The 25,542-nt window shown below is 35.0% G+C and overlaps 4 protein-coding genes across 6 annotated transcripts; all 4 read left to right on the forward strand.

The window, feature by feature from the left end:
- Window positions 1-112: 112 nt before the first annotated feature.
- LOC110730833 (nuclear transcription factor Y subunit B-3-like) lies at window positions 113-1,947 on the forward strand. Its single transcript, XM_021910657.1, has one exon. The coding sequence runs from the start codon at window positions 446-448 to the stop codon at window positions 1,322-1,324; it is 879 nt and encodes a 292-aa protein (XP_021766349.1). The 5' UTR covers window positions 113-445; the 3' UTR covers window positions 1,325-1,947.
- Window positions 1,948-5,183: 3,236 nt separating this feature from the next.
- On the forward strand, window positions 5,184-7,667 carry LOC110730742 (beta-amylase-like). Its single transcript, XM_021910570.1, has 7 exons — window positions 5,184-5,292; window positions 5,397-5,796; window positions 5,898-6,062; window positions 6,185-6,448; window positions 6,531-6,740; window positions 7,015-7,254; window positions 7,351-7,667. The coding sequence occupies exons 1-7, from the start codon at window positions 5,213-5,215 to the stop codon at window positions 7,495-7,497; spliced, it is 1,506 nt and encodes a 501-aa protein (XP_021766262.1). The 5' UTR covers window positions 5,184-5,212; the 3' UTR covers window positions 7,498-7,667.
- A 2,592-nt stretch (window positions 7,668-10,259) lies between these two features.
- LOC110730837 (mediator of RNA polymerase II transcription subunit 31-like) lies at window positions 10,260-18,867 on the forward strand. Of its 3 annotated transcripts, XM_021910661.1 has the most exons (8): window positions 10,260-10,458; window positions 10,771-10,804; window positions 11,280-11,375; window positions 11,493-11,590; window positions 11,673-11,784; window positions 11,935-12,013; window positions 17,974-18,233; window positions 18,340-18,867. In XM_021910661.1, the coding sequence occupies exons 3-8, from the start codon at window positions 11,329-11,331 to the stop codon at window positions 18,350-18,352; spliced, it is 609 nt and encodes a 202-aa protein (XP_021766353.1). In that variant the 5' UTR covers window positions 10,260-10,458; window positions 10,771-10,804; window positions 11,280-11,328; the 3' UTR covers window positions 18,353-18,867. The 3 variants fall into 3 exon arrangements, with proteins under 3 accessions (XP_021766353.1, XP_021766352.1, XP_021766354.1); XM_021910660.1 differs by lacking the exon at window positions 10,771-10,804; XM_021910662.1 differs by lacking the exon at window positions 10,771-10,804 and having other exon boundaries at window positions 10,262-10,458; window positions 11,688-11,784.
- Window positions 18,868-22,940: 4,073 nt separating this feature from the next.
- On the forward strand, window positions 22,941-25,282 carry LOC110730834 (fasciclin-like arabinogalactan protein 2). The gene is made up of 3 exons (XM_021910658.1): window positions 22,941-23,346; window positions 23,746-24,071; window positions 24,291-25,282. Exons 1-3 carry the CDS (start codon window positions 23,034-23,036, stop codon window positions 24,843-24,845), a joined length of 1,194 nt encoding a protein of 397 aa, XP_021766350.1. The 5' UTR covers window positions 22,941-23,033; the 3' UTR covers window positions 24,846-25,282.
- Window positions 25,283-25,542: the final 260 nt, after the last annotated feature.

Consider the following 25,542-nt stretch of genomic DNA (forward strand, 5'->3'; position numbering starts at 1 on the left):
TACCTCAAAAAAATGGCGGCTTTTGGTGTCGTTTTCCCCATATTCGAGCACAAAGGTTGCTCGTTGTTCTTCGACGTTCGCAGCAAAGTTTTCAGAAATGGGAAAGAATAAAGGAGCAAAAAGGGGAATAAAGAAAAAGAAAAGGAAAAAAAAATGGGTTGACCCGCGAATTTTTTAATCGGGTGGGGTCCACATACTTAATCATGGGTACTGAATTCTTTAACCTAAGGTACTGAATTCTTTGGCTGATTTAATTTTTTTGGCCTGAATTCTTAACTCAGTACCCAAAAACAAAGTAAAAATAATTGAGTACCTAAAAGATGAAATTTTTAACAATTGAGTACCTAATTGTGTGCTTAACTCCTTTTTTTACTCTGTTTAATACAGTATATTTTCTAACCAAAAAAAAAAAAAAAAAAGTAGTACGGTTGTCAAAATCTGTACCATGAAGAGCAGTATACCCCACGTCACAATCCAACGCCTTATCCTTTATCCACGCTTTCCTCTTCCTTATCATCTAACAAACGGCTCACATTCATCCACGTGGTCGCTTTTGATGCATTATTACTCCACCAATCCAACGGATCCCCTGCACTTCCTTTCTCCCTCTTTTTTCTTTTTTTCTCTCTCCTCCTTCTCCCCCACTCTTTCTCTCTCCTCCCAACCCACTCAGCGTTTTCCGATGGCGGATTCCGACAACGAATCCGGCGGCGTAGGTAACCGCGAACTCTCCGCTCGTGAACAAGACCGTTTTCTTCCCATCGCTAACGTCAGCAGAATCATGAAGAAAGCGTTGCCGGCAAACGCTAAAATCTCCAAAGACGCTAAAGAAACCGTTCAAGAGTGTGTATCGGAGTTCATCAGCTTCATCACCGGCGAAGCTTCCGATAAGTGCCAGAGAGAGAAGAGGAAGACGATTAATGGCGACGATCTTTTGTGGGCGATGACTACGCTTGGATTTGAGGAGTATGTTGAGCCATTGAAGGTTTATCTTCATAAGTATAGGGAGTTGGAGGGGGAGAAAACCACGGTTCCCGGCGGAAGACCCGGTGAGAAAGACGGATCTTCCGGTGGTAATTCGGGTTCCGGCGGTGGTGGTGGCGGTGGTTCCGGCGGGTATGGTGGTGGTTCCGGTGGGAATAGTGGTGGTGGAGGTGGTGGTGGTGGGATGTACGGTGGGATGATGATGATGGGGCATCATCATCAAGGTCAGATGTACGGGTCGGGTTCGTATCATCACCATCAAATGGTGGGAATGTCGGGTTCTATGGGTGGTTCGGGTAGCAGCGGTGGAGCGACATCCACCGCTGTCAAAATAAGATAGGTAGTGGTGGTGGTGGTTGTTATGGGTGGCAAAAATTATACAAATAGTGGAGTAATTAAGTTAAGGGGGGGTTAAAAAGTGGCGGGTTTTTTCTTTTAATTTTTTTTTTTTCTTTTTTCTTTATTTTTTAGATGCCTTTTGATGTGTTAGGTAAAGTGGGAGGGAGTAATTTTATATTGTGTAATTCTTAGTTAATAATTAATCCTAATTATTAGATAAATAATTATTAATATTATGATTATTATTGGCTAAAGTATGCAACTTTAGGGAAAAAGGTTTGTGAATGGAGGATAGAGAGACCTAACATGGGAATGAAGATAGAGATATCGGAGGAATGTGTATTTTTATGAGGATTCCTCATGCTATATTACTAGGTAATATTGTTATTAGTGGAAGCGATTGTTGTATTTATTAATCCGTTGAAATCTTACACAAATCTTGTGTACACCTGTTATAAATGTGCACTAGATTCACTTTGTACACTTTTGTAAAACTTAACATTTCTATGATTAAGTTGTACTTCATATTTTGTTATAGATTACTAAAACATGTGTTCAGCTTAATTAGTCAACTAAATGTACTTTCCGTGTATTTTGCATATGCTATACAACAAAAATTCAAAATTGAAAGGTACTTTGAACCTTAAAAGGAGGATAATTATATACGAATATTGGTGGTATTAGCCATTAGGTCCATATTTAAAAAAAGTTAGATAATTAAATTTGAAAGTATTATTATTTTTTTTTTGAAATTTAAACGAATAATTTTAAATTAGTTTTTGGTAAGGATATCTAAATTACAAGTATTTATTCTGATGTCAACCATCTTTGATAAAAAATGAGTACTAAGTTGTAATTTTTTTCAATTTTGATGTTGAATGAATGTGACATTGATGTGGACAATATATTAATTATTGGATAGTTGATAAAGTTTAGATTGTTTAATTGGTTTATGTCTTAAGCTAAATAAACAATTGGTAGTTTTAGCCATAATTTTCAGTTTTTGCTCAACTCACTTAATATTGACTGAATTGAAGTTACTATTAATTGAATTTAACTTAACTTTAGTTTGTAACGTGATTCTAGTTTGTATTTGTGTGAAGCATAAGTTAAATTAATGGAGATAGGACAACAATAACAAGGTCAACAACAACAGTTGTAGATGAAATGAAAGAAAGGTATACTTTTGTTTCTGAAAAAGTCTCCTCCTAAACGTGTTAGGATATTACAAGGTATATCAAGATGTCCTAAAGCTAATGTCCGACTGTCCAAATGTCCTTTAACTCTGCCTTGCTGGGGTAATTCTGAGGGCTTCGCTTGTACATCTGAGCGCTTGGCCTGCTAAACAACGAAGATTAGCTGCCCCGGGGGTGTGACCTGGGAAAGCCCTTCCAAGGCTTAAGTCAACAAGAGTACTTAGTTGAGAGAGAGTACTTAAGAGAGAGGAGAGAGAACTAGAAAGAAGTTACCATTATTAATGATTGGAGAGCTATTTATAGTTGTATTTTCAAGTGGCAAAGCTGTACTTAGTTTGACATATTAGGAATAAATCTGTACCTTCCAATGAGTAATAATAGGTTGGATTGTGGAGGGGTATTCAGGTCACCAAGCTTAGGACAATGGACTTGGCCCAAACAACTTTTATAAAAACTTGAAAATTATGTATCTCAAGTTTAGAGGGTTGTATGAGATAAAATAGTTACTCCATGTAATAGCTAAAATTTTTATGATGCATGAATGATTGCCTAATGCTATATGCATTGTAGGCCTGTTCACGGATCGGATATCCGAAGACTCGAATATTAAAAATTGATATCCAAATCCGATATGAAAAATTCGTATATCCGATATTCGGATATTCAAAATTTTCGGATCGGATATGATGCTTCGGATATCCATTATCCAATATTAAGTAAAATTGTTATGATTACTTTCTAAATTTCACTAATTTTACCTTTTTTATATATCGCTAAGTTGTACAAAATATTTTAACAAAAATAGTAGTCCTTTTGCAATTAATATTATCATCAAATACATTAAAAATATTATAATAAGTTAATAATACAGGGTTAGTTTTATATGAACAATTTAAAATTTATATATATATTTCACTATTTTAGGCTTTATATTTCGGATATCGGATATCCGAAATTATGAAAATTAATATCCAAATCCGCATCCGATATTCGCTTTTTCGGATCGGATATCCGATCCGAAATGAAAACTCAGATCGGATATCCAAAAATTCGGATCGGTTACGGATCCGATTATCGGATTCTCGGATAGTTTTATACAGGGCTAGCATATGCTAAAAGAGAGTGTACAATATAAAATACCCCTATGGAAATATAGTCGGCTTGGTTCAATTTGGGTCATTTTCTGAAGTAAAATTCTAACAGAAAATGATACCAATAAGATGATATTTTTGATAAAAGCCTGGCCTGCAAGTATGCACAATAATTTACAAACCCAACTCTATCCGTATATCCTCACAAATCATAGAAAATAACGGTTTCTGTTACTTCAACAGAAAAAAGAGGCTTCCAAAAGTATTTTTGTTTTCAAGAAAATAAACTACATTATGGCCCAACTTTAGAACTGACGTTAGAAGGAAAATTAGAAAGTTATTATAATCCTGCAGATAATTTGGCTACAATATTACTATATTAGTACTCTAATCAATAATAAAAAAATGAAAAAAGGACTTAAGACATTCCTCAAAGAGTAATATTCCAGTGATTATAATACATTCTGAAAATTTTGATTTCAATCTAGCAAGAAATATGGATGAGACGGAGTTAGAGTCTAGCAACCCATCAATTATGTTACTTGGACTCGTTGTTTCATTTCAAATACCTGTGACAGACCCTCATCTTTACTTGGACATGTACCAGTACCATGGTACTAGTGTGCACCACGGGTACTACGCTACTGTACTATGTCCATCTAGTGTGCACCACGGGTACTACTGTACTAGGTCCATTTAACATACATAGTAGTTCATATTGTATATCATATATCTGAATGTAGAATTTGAATGTGAAATTGTGCATTGATCACCTTCCTAACTAGTTTAATTCGTTATTCAATATATACATTAGACAAGAAGATTGTTCATTAGAAACTCTGAGTTTTTAAGCTAGCATTGTAACACTTTTTAAACAACTCTTTAATCTTTCTTATTAGAAGTTGATGGAGCAAGGCATCTACCTTTTTTAATTTTAAAAAAATACCATATACCCATAGTGATGAAATATCATCTCTGCAATACTCTGCAGAAGAAGAATGTGCATTCGATCAGCAGGACCAATATGTAACAGTCTGTGAAATTGGATGGATAATTTGTTATCGCCGCTGATCTAGTGATCATAAAAAGCGCGCAGCTGATGACAGCACACAGCAAGTGAGCAAGAGGTGGCCATAATCAAGTATCCAGTGACAAAGAGAAAGCATGTGTTAGTTTCTCAATTTTGACAATTGCCCCATAACATTGTTGGCTGTTTCTGTAACAACTTCAGATACAATGAGTATAAATAGCATGATTTGCAATGAAAGAAACACATGCAAAACAAGATTTAAACCCATTCAATAGTTTCTATTACTAACCAAGATTTGGAGATTTGTAAGAGTTTCTAACTTTTCTTCTTTGAGAATTATGAGTATGTTATGTTTCATTGCTATTTAATGCTGATCAGATCATGAGCTTTAAATAGTTTAGAATCTTACAGGTTTAAAATCGTACTGTTTTCTTCTTTTGTATTCATTTCAACTCGAGAGTTGGGATTTCCTTACCTATTTAGATGAATTCAAATTACAATAATACTTCATTACTTAACCTTTTAACTAGATATGCATGCTCTTCACTCCCTTTTTAGACAAATAATTCACTATGTTGCTTCAGGTCTCAGCTAAAGACACCGATATGGCAAACATGCTGTTGAACTATGTGCCCGTCTATGCAATGTTACCAGTAAGCCTGCATTAATCAGCATTCAGCACAATCATTTCCTTAATTAAGTCAAACAACAAATTAAAGCAGCAGTTCAATGACTAATTTATTTACTTGTTTTGTGGTTGGGAGTAGTCACGCCAGATAACAACTTCCAGAACCAGGACGACATCAAGAGACAACTATACAAGCTGAAGGAAGCAGAAGTCGATGGAGTCATGGTCGATGTCTGGTGGGGAATAATAGAAGCAAAAGGACCTAAGCAGTATGACTGGAAGGTTTACAGGAGCTTATTTCAGGCCATCAAAGATTGCGGGCTGAAAGTACAAGCAATAATGTCATTCCATCAATGTGGTGGTAATGTAGGTGACGGTGTTTACATCCCACTTCCTCAATGGGTACTTCAAGATGGAGATTCAAACCTTGATATCTTCTATACCAACAGACGCGGTACCAGGAACAAAGAGTACCTTACTCTTGGGATTGACAATGAACCTATCCTTGGAGGGCGGACTCCCATTCAGGTAAGTGTTTTCAAAATATCAAAAACTAAGAAAACATTTGCACATTCCTAAAATTGAAACAAGAAAGGGAATTAATTTCTTGTTATATAATATATTGACAGACATACAGTGATTACATGAAGAGTTTCAGAGAAAATATGTCAGATTTCCTAGATGCTGGCACAATAGTTGACATTGAAGTAGGTCTTGGCCCAGCTGGAGAGCTACCATATCCTTCATATCCACAAAATCAAGGATGGAACTACCCAGGAATTGGAGAATTTCAGGTGATCTTATTACATTCAGCTTTGTCTGATGACCAGATATAAGTCATATCACAGATGAAGTCGATGTATATGCTTTAACACTTCAGTAGTTAACCCAATTTCAAATTGCTAATCCCATGCAGTGCTATGACAAATATCTGAGAGAAGATTTCAAAAAAGCTGCAACTGATGCTGGCCATCCCGAGTGGGATGTGCCACAGAATGCAGGACAGTACAATGACAGGCCAGAATCAACAGATTTTTTCAGAAACAATGGGACATACGTCACAGAAAGTGGAAAATTCTTCCTGACTTGGTACTCGAACAAGTTATTGATTCATGGTGACCAGATCCTAGAAGAAGCAACTAAAGCATTCTGCGGCTGCAAAGTCAAGATAGCAGCTAAAGTGAGCCATAGGAACAACTATAGATAAGAATTTATTTTTGCAAATGACTACTGATTTATTTTTACTTATGATCTATGAACAGGTTTCTGGAATACATTGGTGGTTCAACGAGGAAAGTCATGCAGCTGAGCTGACTGCAGGGTACTACAACTTGTATGAAAGAGATGGGTATCGACCAATAGCAAGGATGCTTTCTAGGCACTATGGTGTTTTAGATTTTACATGTCTTGAGATGAAGGACTCTGAGCAGCCTGGTTATGCTGATAGCGCACCACAAGAGCTTGTAAAACAGGTGGGGACTTGAGCTTAATGTCAAATACTCAGAGCATTCGAAACTGTCTGGTCATAAGAAACTTGCAAGAAATTACTGACTAATGAGATCTTCAATTGAAACATATACAAGTTTAAACCTTCAAATAAAACCATTTTGTTTCTTTGAACACATATACATAGCACAAGTGCACAACAATATTATTTTCTTTCATATAATTTTGTAATGAACCACAATGTGAAAGTTCTTACCTCACATAGTACACTTTTGTTAACTCAATCGAATTATATTGCAGGTCTTAAGTGGATGCTGGAGAGAAAATGTAGAGGTAGCAGGTGAAAATGCGCTACCAAGATATGATCCTAATGCTTATGATCAGATGCTGCTGAATGCTAGGCCAAATGGGGTGAATAGAGACGGTCCACCAAAGCTGAAGATGTATGGTTTGACATATCTTCGTTTGAACAACCAGCTACTCGATGGGGGGAATTTCAATTTATTCAAGACATTTGTGAGGAAAATGCATGCTGATCAAGTAAGTAACCAATTCAACATAAAATAAACTTCCATACCAAAAAAAAAAAGCCTGTGACTGTTGGTGTCATATTAACAATGTCTGAATCATTTTCAGGAGTACTGTCCAAACCCCGAAAACTATGGAAGGCGTGTCGTTCCACTGGAGCAGTCAAAGCCGAAGATACCACTGGAGGAACTTCTAGAAGCAACCAAACCACTAGGACCATTACCCTTCAACAGTGAAACAGATATGAAAGTATAATTTGAGAAGTCTATCTCAGTAATAAAGTGAAGCCTGAGGCAGTTACATTGCCGAACACATCAACTGATGTTTTCCCAATATTAAGCTAATAAGGAAACCCCCAGAACCCACTATAGATGGGATCCTCACTGGGTGTTCTTGCTCTATTGTTTTTCGTTGTTTCTGTTGTTTTTCGTTGTTGTTGTGGTTGTCGTCGTTTTCATTGTTGTTGTACTCCTGCTAAGGAAACTTCTGCTAATGTAATAAAAATCTAATGTAATGCAAAGGATAAGGCATACAAACAAGTTTCTGTTCAACTGATATTGAGTTTGTGGTATACATGACTGTAACGGATCACACATTTTACACTTAACCAAACAAAAAAACAGATCTTTAAGTTCCTAGATTTCTTAGTGTTGGTAGTAAACTGCCTTTACTATACATTCATGATGTAGTCATCTTTACTTACTGTATGTACAACTTATGTAATTAATATTGTGAACACAAATATAACATACTTAGTGACATAATTGACATGATCATGCAACCATAGTCAACTTAGAACTGCTGAATGAGTGAAAGCAATGGATCATCTATATATATATACTTGTAGAATATATACATGGTAGTGGGATACTATGAATTCACTTACGGTGTGTTTGGATTGAAGGAAATGGAGGGAAAGGAAGGGAAGAGAAATGGAGAGATGGAGTATCTTTTATTTGGATAACAAATGAGGAAGGGAGGGAATTGGAGGGGAGAGATATAGAATGATTAAATTGTAGGAAATTGATCCCTTCAACAATGGAGAGATTTGGAAGGAAAACTCACAGGATCGTAAGATCCTACAAACTTTAAGATCCTACCTAAGATCTGGATCGATCATGCAATTTTGGATCGTAGAATCGTAGGATCGTAAGATCCGGATCGAGAATTTAACAACTCCAAACCGGATATGTCGAGTGTATAAATACCCAATTAGGGTTTTATATTTTTACAACTTCCACAAATTGTAAACACTTGATGGAGAGTTTGTGAGGAGCTTTTGAATTCCATACAATTCAAGTTTGTAATTCATCATCATTAATTGCTTGTTTAGTTCACCTTATTTCCTTATTTTGACTTATTTGATCATCATATTCCATAGTGGATTGATGGGTTTTCTCTCAACACTTGGTTCCCACGATAAATTCATTCTCATTTTGTTGTATTACTTGTGTTCTTCATTGTTGTTAATTGTCTTTTATCACAATTAGCTAGCACAATCTTTATCCTTTCAACAAGCTTCATCATTTCTCCTTTTCTCACCACCATATACATATATAAGTGATTAGGAATACTTAGGGCCTGTTCTCATACGTTGAAATTCAGTCCAGTTCAGTTCAGCTCCTAATTTCCTTCTCTTATAAAAAATTCATTTCATTTCAGTTCAGCTGAGTTGAGTCAATGAGAACGGGCCCTTAGAAGCTTACTCTATTTAGGACTCCTTTTCGATTATATATCTTGGATATACCATTATTTTCACGTGTATTTTGCAAAAATTGGAATTTGTCAGATGATCAACTACACCAAAAGCTTAACTTGATGGTTGACACCCAAAATTGGTTTATACACTCCATTAGAATCAATTATATTCCAATATGTTTGCTTTTTACGAGTGATAAAATTGGTGTTGCCGATTTTACTCATGTACAACTTTACAACTTAATCAAGAAGATAAACCTAAGCAAGTTTTTATAAAAAAATATATATAAATTAAAAAAAATAAAAACTAATTGCTTAATCACAATGTTATACGTTAAACATCAAACGAATGCACAATGATCCAATAAATTATGTTAATTAGTTCTTGTCAAAAAAAAATAAATTATGTTCATTAGAATTTATATTCAATATTCATGTTATTGAAATGAGACTTCATATTCAATATATGCATATGCCTTGAGAGTGAGGCCAGTAGGGCTGTACAGAGTGCGGTTAAGACCGCACCAAATCGCAATTTTGCGGTTTGGTGCGGTTTGCGGTTTGAAATTTGTAGTGCGGTTTTTAAATATGACCAAACTGCGGTTGCGGTTTCAAAATATATTGAGACGAAACCGCACCGCAAACCGCACTTTAATGCGGTTTATGATTTTTATATTATATTTTCATTAATATTATATAAAAGAACTAAATTATATGAGCTAATCTTTAACTATTAGTTAATTAAAGATTAATTAAAAGAGTTTAATATTTGAATTATAAACTAATAATTATAAAATAAAATAAAAGTTTTGTTTTTAAAAGAATAATTACAATTTTAATAAAATAAGGTTAAACCGCAAACCGCACCGCACCAAACCGCATTTTGCGGTGCGGATTTTTTAAAAGTGCGGTTTGAAAAAATTACAAACCGCACTTTTGCGGTTTATGATCCAAACCGCACCGCGAACACCCCTAAGCGAGGGATAGCTTTAGTGGTTAAAGCTTTCTCCCGGTTCCAGGAGATTATGAGATTGATTCTCACCCCGCCCATATGGCTCTCTAAACACCAAAACTATATACATACGCCTTAATATTAAATAATTTAAGTGTGTGTAAAATAAAAGATAAAATAATTTTAGTAGGGTTTAAAGTAAAATAGAAAAATGATAAAATATAGTATAAAGTTATCAAATAAGAAAGTAATGCATATAAAAAAAAACATCCATAAAAGAAAAGTGATATATTTATAAAAAACAGAAAGAGTATTATTTTTGACAAATTTTCCTTTTTTAAGTCTTTCGGTAAGATAACATTATTTTTAAATCTTTTGGTAAAGGACTATTTCTTTTCTTTTCCTCCCAATTCCTTCGGTCTCTCTCCTCGTTCTTCTTCTCCCATCTTTTTAACTCTCATCTCAATTGAAGTTTGCACTTTGAATACTTCATTGAAGCGGCTTCTTAGCTTTCTCTCGTTTCATTGAAGCAGCTTCTTAGGGTTTATCGAATTTCAGCTTGTAAGGTATGCTATTATCATTGCGTTCTTCTGCAATTTACGTGCAATTTCATCACTGTAGTGGTTAATTAAGCGACAGTTTTTTATTATTATTATTATTATTATTTTATTTTATTTTTTTATTGCAGCTTGAGTTTTGATCATTTACTCCCGATTTTTTTATTTGGGTTTTTAATTTAATGTGAACATTTTTTAAGTTCAAAATTAGGGATTTATCTCTCAAAGTTTTGATCTTTACTTAATTTCCCTTCTCACATGAATTTAATTTGGATTTTTTATATTGCGATTTGTATGTGGTTGATGAAACTTTCAAACCAGTGAATAACCCGCTCGCCAAATCGTCAATTACCTGGTATTTTTTGTTACGTAATTCTGCTTACAATTTGTTTTTGATTTGAATTTTGAATTCTAATTGAATGTCTTAATCAATTAAGAAAATTAGGCTTTGATTAATCTTTTTTAGATATGAAATATCTAATAATACTATATTCCGAGTCATGAAATTTTTTGCATTTTCAATTCTATGAATTTTTTTTAGTTTGTGTGCTTTAATTCATTGCAGTTCCAATTTGCGAATTTAATTTTTATTGAATGTCAATTGATTTTTATTATACGAGTACTTTTTAAATGCTGGATTTATTAGATATTTTTGAAATTGTGAAATTTAATTATGAATTATGAAAATTTCACCAGCCGTTGTTGTGGAAATCAAAGAACAATGGAACCTAAAAATTCTTTTGACTAATAACTTATTACGACTACTGATTTGCATTAAAGAATTGAATTTAATAAGCTTTATGTGACTTGAACCCTTTTTGTGATTGCAGACCAGCCAAATAAGGCATTGTTATCATCTACAATTTCATTTCGTTAATTATGGCTTCCTTAGATGATGCTGATGACAAGGCTAAGTCGCCTTCCTCGTAAAATTTCTTACCTTATTTTTGCTCCCAGAATATCCTACTCAAATCCCTTTTGGCTCTTTTATACTGCCATTGCTAGTCCTGACCATGTTTTGCATTATGGATGTGTATTTTCAGGCCAAAAGATGTCTATAAGGATCCAGATGATGGGCGCCAACGCTTTTTGCTTGAATTGGAATTTGTTCAGTGTCTTGCAAATCCAACTTACATCCATTGTATGTCACATCACTTATGTTAGTTATATCTAGTGAGATGAAACCTGGAGTTGTGCTGTGAATTGTTTAATTAGTTGAAAAGTATTTACATGTGCAGATTTGGCTCAGAATCGTTACTTTGAAGATGAAGCTTTCATTGGTTATCTGAAATACCTTCAGTATTGGCAGCGGCCTGAGTATTTAAAATTTATTATGTAAGCATTATTTAACCATTTAAATGGTTGATTACCTGAAAGTCTGAAACATGTATATTTTGCCAATTTGATGATTTTGTAATGGGAAACTTTGTTGGCTATTCTTTTTTTTTCTTACTTGCTTGTCTAACATGACCTTGTCAAATTCAGGTATCCGCACTGCTTGTACTTCCTCGAACTTTTACAAAATGCTAACTTCCGCAATGCTATGGCTCATCCGGGGAGCAAAGTACGTTTTGTTATCTTTCTTGTTTGTCTTGATGATGCATTTAAATGCTGGTAATAAATATAAAGGAATCAATATTTGTTGACCTGATATTGTTTAGTGTTTACCTACCATTTAAAGCAAAGACTTTTGTCCTACGCTCCTATTTATGTTGCCTGTTCCATCGATTATTCTTTTTTTATAGGTTAGAGGAGTACAATGTTACACATTGATTTGGGGAAAATAGCATGGTTTGAGTCAATTTGTCAATGGCCCCCATCTACCATAGCTGATATGTGGGTTATACTTCTAATGTTCTACTCCGTAGTCACAAATTCACTATAGAGAATTTAATAGAGCTCATATTTGCTCACCTAAAAAGGGCAACTTACAAGAAAGTAAGTATAGTTAAGGATCAATAATTCTATATAAGGGTCATTAGCTCTAGATAAGGGATGCCAAGTTTATTACTGATCATAAGGTGCTTAAGTTCTGTTAAGTTCAGATTAGATGATTAGATCAAATCAGTTTTAATAAACTTGAGATAAGGTAAATTTAGGTGAAAAGAACAAAGTGCTGATAATCTTCAAAGTAAGACTCTAACTGTATCATAAATGGTGTTATTACTCGGTTGAAAAAAGAAGAAATCTGACCAATGTACTTGGAAGATTGTACAAACTGCAAAGAACATGTGTTATATGACTACATCTTCATTTTCATATAGCCTTTGGTTCCAGAGTTTAGACATCATTTTCAAAGAATTTTTTGTCACAATTTGATTGCTATTGCGAATGATGATGCTGGAATGCTCTTTTGCCCAGCTTTTCCCTCCCTCATGTTTTGAGATGAAAGTTGAGATGTTAAAGCCTGACAGGCTTAGGATGTGAGTTACTGATTGTGATCTATCTATATGGCATTTTGACTTATTGTCTGTAAATAGGCTTATCACAGTAATGTGAATGGAATTCCAAGTTTGCGACTTTTTCTTTGTTACACTCTTTCCATCTACAAATGAGTGTCTCCTTTGAGTTTTTCACTTGTGCATCTTTTTTTTCATTGTTAAACTAGCTGTAGGCCGTGTATTGCCTGTCCAGCAAATCAACTTTATTTTACGCTAATAATGAGTGTAGCTTAAAACTCTGAAGGAAAGAGAGACAGAGATTAACCCTACAACATATGAAAGGAATAATTATAAAGAGAGAAAAAGAAAGCCCTATCAGCCAGCCTGCCAGAGTATTTAGATTCTACTCATTTTAGTATTCTAAAATCCTTAAAAATAAAGAAAAAATTGAAATTGAAAATCCCACCTTTCACTGACTTGCTCAAAACCATCCCACTTTTGAATAATATGGAAATAATCCTACCTTTAACATTAAATTTCTTAAAACATGCCTTTTGACCTACAACTTGTTTAATAGGTTAATTTTGTATTTTTTATTCTTTCTCATCCCTCACAAAGTCACAACCCTCTCACCACCATGACCAATCGACAACCAATGCTATCAGCTCTTCCCTCGCCCGCTTATGATGAGCCGCATCAGTCACAAGTCTCACAACCCGCTAAGGAATAAAGTCGGACAACCTCGACTTAGTCAAAGGAGAAGACCTTATTAAGTCAACCCACACATCACGACCTCGTTCCCAAGAATAAAGTAACACATTTGCAAGTCTAAGGGCCACATTGTTCCCCCCAAAAGTCCAATGTCAACCTCTTTTTTTGCTTATATCTTAGAGCGATAGCAAACATCAACAATGGTATCTTGGGAAACACTATGGCGATATTTAATACCCATAATATCGCCACAAATATCCCCAGCAAAAACACTAGAGCAAGTAGAGCATGGCATCGAAATAGAAAACAAAGGAACACCGAATCGGTAACACAACACACAACGATAAGTCTTAGGTGTGTTCTCCTTGTTGCGACTTCCACAAAGCTGACAAGGAGATTAAGAAAATGTGGATTATGCAGATGTAGTAACTTTTGAGAAATATAAATCTATCAATTTCTTCATAAGTTTTGGGGCAGCGACCTCACCGGGATTACTTTACTTTAAATGTCAGACTATTCTATTAAATATACTCATCGCATAGTCAAAGACACGACTAGAACCAACGATACCAGCATGTCGTAGATGCTAGTCTGTAAGCTAATAAAGTACAAACGAGAAGCAAAAAAGTATAATGCCGAACATCACTTGCGGAATAAACATCAAGCACTCCATACACAAAAGGTAAGGTGACAAGTTGCACTAGCCAAAGCCAGTTGCAATACACTCAAAGGGAGACCGAAGAGCCCCATCAAATGTGCGGTGGGCCGCCTCAAAAACACAAGAAGGACAAGTACGCAAAGCAAAGTAGAGTTTTGAAAAGTAACAACAAGAGACACTTAGGATCACCAAGCTTAGCAATCTTATTAATAAGCACAATGTTCTTGGTCACTCTTTGCCTTACAAGTTCACCATTGAAAATAGAGTCGAAACAGGCCACAAAGCAATTCAACACCACATAGAGGTCGAGCAATGTCAGGTGAAGAGACACCCACAAGCCACAAAACTTCAGTTTTTTCCTCGTTAAAGTAGTCTGAAATGAGTCCTATCCTCCATAATCAAATCCATCAAAAAAAGCAAATACTAAAACAAAAATAACAGCATAAATAAAAAAATAACAACTAATAATAGCAATGATAAACAAATAATAAGGTTCTGGAGTTGATTATGGAGGATGAGCCTTGTTTTGGACTACACCTCAATGTGAAGAAACTAAGTTTACCCGACCTTTATGTGGTGTTAAATTGTTTGGTAGTCCCACCAGTTTCGATTCCATCTTTAGTGGTGAGCTTGTGATGTAGAGAGTGACCAAGACCATTGTGCTTATAAATAAGGTTGCTAAGCTCGGGGATCCTAAGTGTGAGTTTTTGTTACTTATGGTGTGTGGATATTTCAAAATTCCACTTTGCTTTGCTTACCTGTCCTTCTTGTGTTTTTGAGGCGCCTCGGCGTTCATTTGATGGGGCTCTTTGGTTTCCATTGGAGCGTATTGATACTGCTTTGGGGCCAGGATTTGGCGATTGACAGTGTAACTTGCCACCTTACCTTTTGCGTTTGGAGTGCTTGGTGTTTATTTCGCGAGTGATGTTCGTCATTATGCCTTTTCATTTCTAGTTTGCTAGCTTGCATACTAAGCATCTACGATATGCTGGGATTGTTGGTTCTGGTCGTGCCTTCAACTATGAGTTGAGTCTATTTAATAGAACCACATTTTAAGTAAACCTAGTGAGGTCGCTGCCCTAAAACCTATGAACAAATTGGATGATATATATTTCACAAAGCTTTGTTGAAGTCTTAACAAGGAGAACACACCTTGGCTTGGCTTCGGGCGGTCCATATGTCAGGGCTAGGATAGACGTGAATGCTAAGACTTATTGTTGTGCGTTGTGTTACTAATTGGTTTTCCTTTGTTCTGACGTCGTGCTCTGCTTGCTTTACGACATTTGCTAGGGATATTTGTGGTGATCATGCCGTGTTGTGTACTGGTATTATGGGTGTTAAACATCGCCATAATGTTTTCCGAGATACCATTGTTGATGTTTGCTATCGGTCGGATATATAAGCAAGAAAGGAGGTTGACATTGGACTTTCAGAGGGCCACAGTGGTTTGCATATGTGTTACTTTATTCTTGGGAACGGGGTCGTGATGTGTGTGTTGACTTGACAGGGTCTTCTACTTTGACTCAGTGTGGGTTGTCTAACTTTGTTCCTTATCGGGTTGTCTAACTTTGTTCCTTATCGGGTTGTGACTGATGAAACTCATTGTAAGTTGGTTAAGTATGAAGCTAGTTGACGGATGATGGGCTGTGGTTTTATTCCTTTCTCTTTTTCTTCTCTTGGGGAATTAGAGAAGGAGGTTATATTGTTGAAGCGGGTTTAGAAGTTATCGAAGACTCAAGACATTGGGACACATGGTGCTGCCCATGTCTTCACTAGGATATGCTTTATTGTAGCTAGAGGAGTGGGGCCGTCTCGGTTTCCCACCAATTTTTTTGCAAGTTAAATGACTTTGTCTATTTTTTATTATTAATAATAAGTATTTGATATGAGCTTATCTCTTCTGACCTTATTTTTTCTGATTGAACTTATTTGATTTGATGTGAACTTAAATTTTTTTTTTTTTTGATTTGGTCTTAATTTATTTGATCTGATTTGATTGAAATTTATTTTTTCTGATGAACTTTCTTTTAAAACTATCATATTATTGATAATAATAATATTAACCATTACAATAACTGTTAAGTACTTGTTTTTTCTGAAAGAAGTAAAAATAAGTTGAACTAAACAAAGGCCTTACTAAGGGCTCTAAGTCTACTGTTCGGTACAGTAAAGGCTTGTTTAGTTTACCTTATTTTTGCTTACTAGTTATAATGTGTGCGCGCGGTCCTATTAGCAATGTATTTGTGATGATTGTGAATTGGGTTATGTAGAAGTTATTCTCGCAATAGCAATTTGAAAAGTCATGTAGTCTTCTCAAAAGTAGAATTTAGATGTGTTTCAATTAAGCATCAAGTGATACCCTAAGTCTATTCTAATAAAATGAAATTGGGAAGAATTGTATGAACTTCATATTGAGAAATTGTATCTGATTACGTTTCGGAAAAAAAATTTGGGGCTGAGAGGGATTTTCTTGTAAAATATACTCCAAAATACTAAACTCAACTCAAAGCTAATGTAAACCTATGCTGCAATTTTCCATGTAACAAATATTATTGAATGCATGTTAAAAATTAATCTAAGGATGTTATCTGTATAACATTGAATTATATGTTTGCTGATTATGTATGTTATAATGTTATATCCACATGAGACACTAAATTATGGATGTATGAAGAGAGTTGGTTCTTATAATGTGTAGTTCTTTAAGTGAGGAATGGGTGAGTAATCGAAAACCGAGGACTTAAAAGTTAAGATTCTTATCAATGATTTGAAAATCAAAGCTCTTGGAGACTTGACTTTGAGCATTGTGCCACTTTCAACGGCTTGAATCTGTTCCCCAAATCATTATTAGTTTGACACTACTTTGACTCCCTTGACTTTGGAGAGTTGCATAAGAACTATGAAGGGGCTTGACAATTTCAGATGCCATGCTAAATTCCTGTAAATCATTATTACTTTCTTATTGCTTTGCCCATTTAGTTGTTGGCTGTGACAATATCTTTTACTATCTTCTAGGTTGGGCGGTAATATGGTAGGAATGATGATGGATTTGTGTAATTTTGCAAGCGAATCAAATACTAATGTCTATGATAATGGAACCTCGTCTTCATCTATAGGATTTTCTTCATTAATTTATATTCATTGTCATTCCAGAAGTATGACCGAGTGCTAGTGAAATTTTTTTAAGGATAGAGTTACCAACTTCCATCTTGTTCTGAACTTTAGTATGGGATTTTTAGTTTTTTTTATCAAAAGTGCAATAAAGCTCGTTGTCATTACCTTTATTTATTACTCCCTCCATTCCATTTTGTTTGTCCCATTTTCCTTTTTGCACAATTTTCAGTGCACAAATATTTAAGCATTAGTATCTTAATATGCATTGTAAAAGATTGTACAAAGTTGATAATTAAAATCTACACATCGATATTCTCATAAAAATGCCTTACATATTTTATCTTATATTTATCATAAACTCATAATTAAAGTTTCTATCTTTTCAAGCTGAAAATTCTAAATGGGACAAACAAAAAGGGTGTGGGAGTATCAACTGCTACACTAGCGTTCTTGATAAGGTCTTTTTCCCCTTTACTCTTTACCAAAGTTTTCAGTATGAATTGGACCAATAGCTGCACAACTTAGACACAATTCTTTCCAGATGTAATTGATGATTTTTTCAGCAGCTTAATGCAGTAATGTTTGTCACTGAATTTCATGGAAGAAATGTTTTTGTTTTAGGTTTCTTTTACTTAATCTGTAAATACTTTAAATTTTCAGGAAGTGGCACACAGACAACAGTTTTATTTCTGGAAAAATTACAGAAACAATAGGCTGAAGCACATTTTGCCAAGATCCCTTCCTGAACCTGCTCCTGCACTTCCAGCTTCAACTGCTGCGCCATCATCCATTCCTCCTGCTATTCCTCCCACATCTGCTCCCTCTCCAGCTCTATCTCCAATGCAATATGCAATCCCTCCTGGATCTGGTGTTGCAAAAAATGATACAAGAAACAGCGGTATTGATAGAAGAAAGAGAAAGTAAGTTTGCTAATTTCTGTAGGATCTTTAAAGTTGACGTCGTGCAATTCAAAGGTACACATATAATAAAGGTGCACAGATACTGATGCAAATGAAATGTACACAGGAAAGAAGGATAGCATCTTGATTACTGGATTTGTTATTGGTGGATTGAATCTCAACCATTCTAGGAAGCAGGAGTTTGTTTAGACTACTTGTCACCAATGGTAAACCACCACTTTATATCTCTTGTTTTAGCATATCAAATCTTTCCTTTCATCAATCAAACATCTCAAACAAACAATATCTTAAAGTAATAGTACTTAGAAAGTGGACTTAAAGTCCTCTCTAACAAAGCTTTCCAGGAAAAAAAAAGAGGAAAATTTTGTTCTTTCGAACTAGTAATGGTAGAACCTTATTGACAAATGTTGCTTATATGCATTGGTGTCTTAAAGCCTTCTAAAATCCCTGCATTGTAAGAATTAGTGTACCTACTAATCTTTTGAGAGAATTTCCTCTCAATGCCTTTTTGGCATTGTCATATGGAGTACGACAAGAGGGGATGAACTTGATTGTAGAAAACTCTTCTCATGTTTCTCTAGTTAATGTTGCTAATTGTTGTGTAAATATGACACATCTTTTTCCCTTGTTGGTATACTGTCTTGTCCTTCTTGGTTTTCAAAAACCACAAGATACCTTTGACTTTGGTTATTAGACCTCTAAACTTCATATGTAGCCACACGATACATGTGCTTCTGGACTAGCTTATGTGTTGCAAGTTCAGTTTGGTGTGAAAAAGCAGAGAAAGGGTTTTATTTATGGGAAAAGAAGAATCTGTTCATCATGTTTGGGGATGTATATGAGTTGGGTGTTTTCATTCTTGTAATTTTAATTTGAAAGTTTGATATGGTCATTGAGCAAAAAGTAGGTTATTGTGCTTTAAGAGATGCCTTCTAGTTTGTAGATCAGAAATTAATGTACCCCTCTAGATAATACATAGACTGTGGTGGGGTTTTATTTATTTATTTATTTATTTTTATTTTTTTATTTTATAGAAAAAAAGATTATCTGAATTCCCATTTTCCTGTCTGCTTTTGTAGATGGGCAGATAGTTTTCCCCAAAGTGGAAACTAAATAAACATTTTCTTTTTTTAGAATAGAATGCCTACATTTTCTGCTCTATTTCTTCCCTTTTACCCTCTCTTCTCTTTCATCCCCCGCCCTCCCCTCCGCTTCTGTTCTTCCTTTTCTCTCTAACTCTTCTAATAAAGAACCATTTTCAGTTTCACATGTTTTCTGCCCAACCAAACAAAGTATCTTGGCACTAACTTTGAAAGTTTGTTACAACCATGTAAAGTGATGTTTTTTCTGCCAAATGGCTCTTTTATAGGCGGTGTGTTAAGTAATTGTAGATACAAAAAGTCTACTTGAAATTTTGTAGAGATTTTCTGATGTTTTTCACCTCATGTGTTTTGAATTGTAATTTCATTATTTTTACAACCATCTCAATTTCTTTTTTTTTTTTTTCTGATTTTACTTTGTCTTGCACCTTTGTTTTCTTTCTTATACATGATACCTTGATACTACTATCTTCATAGGGGTAGCCCATGTACATGCTTCTACCGTAATTGCTGACTCTCATTGGTAAGAAAAACGTGTTTTTAACGAGGTTGGATGTCTTTTGAGTGTACAAGAGTTTTGGGAGGGTTTAAAATCTTCCATTCTATATACTTGTTTACGTTATATTGTGTTTAGGAATTGTAGGTGGCTAGGTGCAAAGGCCAACATGTGTTTCTGTGCGTGAAATTTAAGTTTAAAAGAGTACAGAGATAAAAGGCATTTAGATTGTTCAATATTTGGAAATCAAATTCTCAAGAGTTATAATAGATTTGAGAGCCTTTAGAGGTATCCATGAAGTCCTGAACTTCCGAAAATTCTTTTGTACACTCAAATGTTCCTTAGAAAAAAGGCACACCAATGTTAACTACGTAGGGCACATAACTTGACACAAGCCCTTAATATGTCACACAATGGCATGCACCTCGCTTACATTGGCAATTGACTTGCTTGCTATTGTGTGACACTGATTAACATTATAGCTTTTTACTGTATAAGTAGTTTGTCTTTGTATCCTCAACAATGTTCACTAAGGGCTTCTCTCCTATCCTACCCCCATATTATATACTTGATTATAAATTATTTATTGTTTGTTTGGTTAGATGAAGTATTAGGTTGTAGTAAGTTCAATGTGCATTAAAATTAGTTGCATAGTGAAATTCCCACATCCCTTAGGAAGTTTCACTCACCTAGGACGGATTAGGTAAGTGAACTCTAATATGTGGGAAGAGTTCTTCCTAGGAAGCTCTAATTCTTACTCCGTGTTATCTTGTCAACCAAACAAGTGCACATGAATCTACTTCCTAGGAACATCCACTTCTCATGCACTTATGTGTTAGTTAAACATGTGCTTTGTCTCGACCCAAGCCTATGTGGCCATACTGTATGACGTAAGAGGCATTTCACGTTGTTAAGTTAGTACTTTGTAGTTCTATAAATTGTAGGTATTATTTCAGGTTATAAGTTGCTGAAATTGAAAGAAGAAATCCTGTACTTGGAAGATTTTTCTGTCAAGTTTGAAATATTGGTTTGATTGGGAAAGTTGAAAGGATGGACATGAATTGAGTTTGTTAATTTCATATCAATAATTGTGATTGCGATGGGACTCAACAGATCATCACTTTGAATTTTTTTCAAGTCTACAGCAAATTCATGGTTTTAAATTTCACAGGCATACACCTCTATAATTTAACCCTTTTGTTCATACTACATTCGTTTCATATTATTTGCAACGATTTGACATAAAATAGAAAAGAAAAATGTCGAAATGTTGCAAATAATATAAAACGGAGGTAGTATCAATAATTGTGAGAGGGAGCCCTAGTTAATCTTCCGCGGAGAATCTATAGGCGATTTTGATGAACAACTAAGGATTTCTTAGCTCACAAATCTTTCCATACACACTTGTATATTGTTGCTCGTTCAATTAGCTTATTCTTCCAAGTAACCCTTTAAAACGTATTTTGTATATTGTTGTTTGTTAATCGTAGTCAAGTGGGTCATTATACACAGGCAACCAAGATTTAATAGAAAATTAGATACGTTTATTATAATAACCATGACATTAACCAGCTAACTACTAGCGCACCTAGCATTTTAAGTATGGTCATGCAAAATTCTGTATTATACGAGTTGCCGACAATAAATTTTACTAAGGAAGTACTAATGTGGAGTAAGAATATGATATAGTAATCAAATCAATAAACTTTATTTTCCCTTAAATCTTTGCAAACTTTTAAATAGTGGTAGAGATTCGAAGGAATGTCAAGAAGTGTAATAGTTATTCCCTCCATCTCTAAATTACATTTCTACTTCTAGCATTTATATCTCACATAATAGAGAGAAGTATGAATGTAATTTAGGGACGGAGGGAGTAGAAATTTTGTACAGAGAAGAATCATTAGAGGAGATAAATTGAAGCTATTAATTAGATATTCGTATGGTCGTAGTTTTGAACTATGAGAAATCTAGTAATACAATACTTCGTAGTATGGATATTAATTAAGTAAGATACAAACTGTTGTACCTTAAAATTTTCAAATTTTCAAGTAATCATTGATTTTATTCATCAAACTATAAAATCAAGTAAACAACAAGAAAAATTGAACGTGCAGGAAAACAATGAGTAATGCAAAGAAAATACTTAACATTTGCTTTGAATTATAAGTCATTTCCACCGTTTTGGAAAGATTTTGATGTTTATCAACTTTGGCCATACATGGTAGATTAGATATAAGGATAACCATTTTTGCATGGGACCTTCTTAATTTTATTTTAACCTTTATGTTCAAAAGTAGTTGTCCAGGAGCATAATGATCAATCTTGATTAATATAATAACATTTGGCAATAACTTGTCTCTAATCAATAATTGATGACAATTTTTACTTGTTATGGAGTATAATATGATCAAAATATCTTTCCATAAAAGGAATCAAGTTGATTCAAAGGAAATAAAATAGTTACTCCGTTCTAATTACTACGGTTTATTTAGCGGAGTAAAGATGGTGATGACTCGAGCAGTCGGGCATTATTTGGCACAATTAAACGCATGGCACGATTGAAACACAGGATAGTCATAATACATCGCGTTAGAATGTACGTTAGATCGTGAACCATATTTGTTCTAGGGAAGCATAACAAGACATGATAAAACATAGCCTAACATAACCGATCACAATAAAATCCAATTTAACCTAGATACATAACTAATATAAATACAATACAACACAATACGATACGATACGATGATTCGAGAAGTGTGATGGGCTCATGGCTAGATTGGCTACCCTTTGAAAATTTTCAGCACGCACAACAATTAACGAATGGAGGCAATATTTACGGAGTACAATCAGTACTTGACCAAGTATTACTCGCGGAAATCTTCTGCATACAAGTGAGCAATTGTCGGTCCAGAACCAAAGGGTCCCACCAAGAATTTTGTTACAAAAATTGAACCCACCAAAAAGCGACATGCTAATTATCAAACGAATAATACTAAAAATGATTGATTATCTCTACTTGCAGTGAAAATTTGGGCCCCATTTTATAGCAATCAATCATAATTAACACCCTGTACTTGTTATAACACCACCATTATTCCCATACTCCCTTACTATTTATACACTAGTTCTTCACTCTTCACATGCTCCACTCTTTCCCACCACCACAACTTGATCTCATCCTCCTAACTCAACTCATTCACAATGCAGCCATCCATGGCGGCGGTCGTATCCCTCCTCCTCCTCGTCCTCCTCGTTCCCGCCACCACGGCGTTTAACATCACCAAGATCCTTAAAGGACACCCTGAGTTCTCCACCTTCAACCAATACCTTACCGAAACCCACCTTGCCAATGAGATCAACCACCTCCAAACCATCACCGTTCTTGCCCTCGACAACTCTGCTATGTCTTCCCTCCTCTCCAAGGGCTTCCCTACTCGCGTTATTCGCAATGTCCTCTCACTTCATGTCCTTGTTGACTACTATGGTGCCAAGAAACTCCACCAGATCACTGATGGTATGTACCTAATTACTAATAGTAATATTATTTCTACATTTTTTCATAGTCAAAGATTCATACATAGTATAAAAATGCATGATTTGCATCACAATAACTTAATGCAAGTTGAGTATTTTACTACTATGCATATTTGATTTTACTACCTCCGTTACATATTATCTGCAACGATTAGACATTTTTCCTCTCTACTTTATGTCAAATCGTTGCAAATAATATGTAACGGAGGTAGTAATTTATTTTTTGGATGTAGACTAGATTAGTTACACAACTGTCCTTTGTGAATCTCTCTCCACCAAAAGAAAAAATTGTTTTTGGAAGTCTTAACATAATTTGCCTAGAAGCCACCACAATTTGAGTTAATCTGATCTTTAGACATTGATCTAAAATAATGTACAGGAACCACGACGACGGCTTCATTGTTCCAGTCATCAGGGGACGCAGATGGGGATGCAGGGTATGTAAACATAACAGATATGCACGGAGGAAAGGTCGGGTTCGGACCGGCTAACACGGGTGACTTGAACTCATTCTTTGTCAAGGCAGTACTAGAAAAACCTTACAATTTATCAATCATTCACATTAGTCAAGTGCTTGATTCAGCTGAAGCTGAGGCTCCTACACCTGAGCCTAGTAAGGTTAACTTGACTTCCTTGTTGTCTTCCAAGGGTTGCAAAGAATTTTCCCACTTGCTCACCTCTACTGGCGCTCAAAAGACCTTCCAGGTAATAACTTAACGCACTTTAATTATTATTTTGCGTCACATGAACTTTTCTGAACTTATTGTATATATTAATTGAATTTTATGGTATGTTATTTGTATTTATTATTTTAAAATATGTCAAAATAAGGCGCGGAAAACAAAATTGTTGTAAATGTAACACTAGTAGATATTAAAAGGGTACAAAAGTTAACGTTGCTTCTCTTTTGTGTGCTTCTTATAGGAAAACATTGAGAGCGGCTTAACAGTATTTTGTGCTAGTGACAGCGCCGTGAAGGCGTTCATGCCAAAATTCAAGAACTTAACAGCCGGAAACAAGACTGCGGTACTCTTGTACCACGGTGTTCCGGTCTACAGCTCAATGAGCATGCTCAAGTCAAGCAACGGCCTTATGAACACATTAGCGACGGAAGGACCTAACAAGTATGATTTCACCATTCAAAACGACGACGAGTCCGTAACAATAAAAACTAAAGTAGTAACGGCTAAGATAACGGGGACGTTAGTTGACGAGGATCCTTTAGCTGTTTATAAATTAGATAAAGTACTCTTGCCACGTGAGCTATTTAAGCCATCGGCTACACCCGAGCCGGCTTCTTCACCCGAAGCTGAAGCGCCGGGCCCGGATGCAGCCGATGGCCCTGCGTCGGATGAGGATGATGATGTGGCGGATTCGACGTCTCATAAGAAGAAGAATAATGCAGCTGGATTGATCAACGGTGGAGGAATTTTGGCTTTGGGGCTCACTTTGTGTTATTGTGTGCTGGCTGCTTTGTAAAAATAATTCCAAAAATACCAAAAAAAAAAATACAAAATTGCAAAAAAAAAAATTTAAAAAAAAAATTAAAGGGAAAAAAATTGAGGGTGTGATATATGACGTGGACATTGTGAAGCTGGAAGTGAGCTGGAAGATTATTTGGCAAGGTTTGAGCACCGACGATTAGCACATGAGATGATGAGAAAGTTTAAGAATTTTTTAATTATTGAGTGCAATGTTTAATAATTGGTCCACTTGAAGGTTTTTCTTCTTTATTTTTGGTGTATAATGATATGATTCTTTTTGTTTTTTGTTTTTGATTTTTGATTTTTGGAAGATTGTACAACACGTCCTTTTTTGAATTAATAATTAAAAGTATTAAATTGTACAATTTGGTGTGGAATTAGTTGATTGCAATTTAGATCTTACATTCAATAGTACTATAAATTTATGCATTATATCTTTGAGGAGATGAGATTTGTGGCCAAAAGTCTTATGAGCAATGACAAAAAGTCAATAAGTTATTTACTCTTTAGTAATGACAATAGTTATGTTTAATATTGTGGACAATGTGATGTTTATTTGTCAAATCGACAAGGATCTATTATATCCAACATTTTGACAATCTCCTCGATACCAAACACATCCATATAATTGGTTGAAAGTACTTTAGAAATATAGGGCAACAAACGAAAAGAAAAGAAAAAATTGAAAGAAA

Source organism: Chenopodium quinoa, unplaced genomic scaffold (genome assembly GCF_001683475.1).
Source record: "Chenopodium quinoa cultivar QQ74 unplaced genomic scaffold, ASM168347v1, whole genome shotgun sequence".
Classification (NCBI taxonomy): domain Eukaryota; kingdom Viridiplantae; phylum Streptophyta; class Magnoliopsida; order Caryophyllales; family Amaranthaceae; genus Chenopodium; species Chenopodium quinoa.

What these genes read in the sequence shown, in the direction of transcription:
- LOC110730833 (XM_021910657.1), top strand. Translation starts at nt 446, where the DNA reads ATGAAGAGCAGTATACCCCACGTCACAATCCAACGCCTTATCCTTTAT.
- LOC110730742 (XM_021910570.1), top strand. Translation starts at nt 5,213, where the DNA reads ATGTTGCTTCAGGTCTCAGCTAAAGACACCGATATGGCAAACATGCTG. An exon ending in AAGTCAAGATAGCAGCTAAA is followed by an intron (nt 6,449 to 6,530) that starts GTGAGCCATAGG and finishes ATCTATGAACAG; the next exon opens with GTTTCTGGAATACATTGGTG. An exon ending in GGAAAATGCATGCTGATCAA is followed by an intron (nt 7,255 to 7,350) that starts GTAAGTAACCAA and finishes AATCATTTTCAG; the next exon opens with GAGTACTGTCCAAACCCCGA.
- LOC110730837 (XM_021910661.1), top strand. Translation starts at nt 11,329, where the DNA reads ATGGCTTCCTTAGATGATGCTGATGACAAGGCTAAGTCGCCTTCCTC. An exon ending in AAATCCAACTTACATCCATT is followed by an intron (nt 11,591 to 11,672) that starts GTATGTCACATC and finishes TTAGTTGAAAAG; the next exon opens with TATTTACATGTGCAGATTTG. An exon ending in GAGTATTTAAAATTTATTAT is followed by an intron (nt 11,785 to 11,934) that starts GTAAGCATTATT and finishes TGTCAAATTCAG; the next exon opens with GTATCCGCACTGCTTGTACT.
- LOC110730834 (XM_021910658.1), top strand. Translation starts at nt 23,034, where the DNA reads ATGCAGCCATCCATGGCGGCGGTCGTATCCCTCCTCCTCCTCGTCCTC. An exon ending in ACTCCACCAGATCACTGATG is followed by an intron (nt 23,347 to 23,745) that starts GTATGTACCTAA and finishes AATAATGTACAG; the next exon opens with GAACCACGACGACGGCTTCA. An exon ending in GCGCTCAAAAGACCTTCCAG is followed by an intron (nt 24,072 to 24,290) that starts GTAATAACTTAA and finishes TGCTTCTTATAG; the next exon opens with GAAAACATTGAGAGCGGCTT.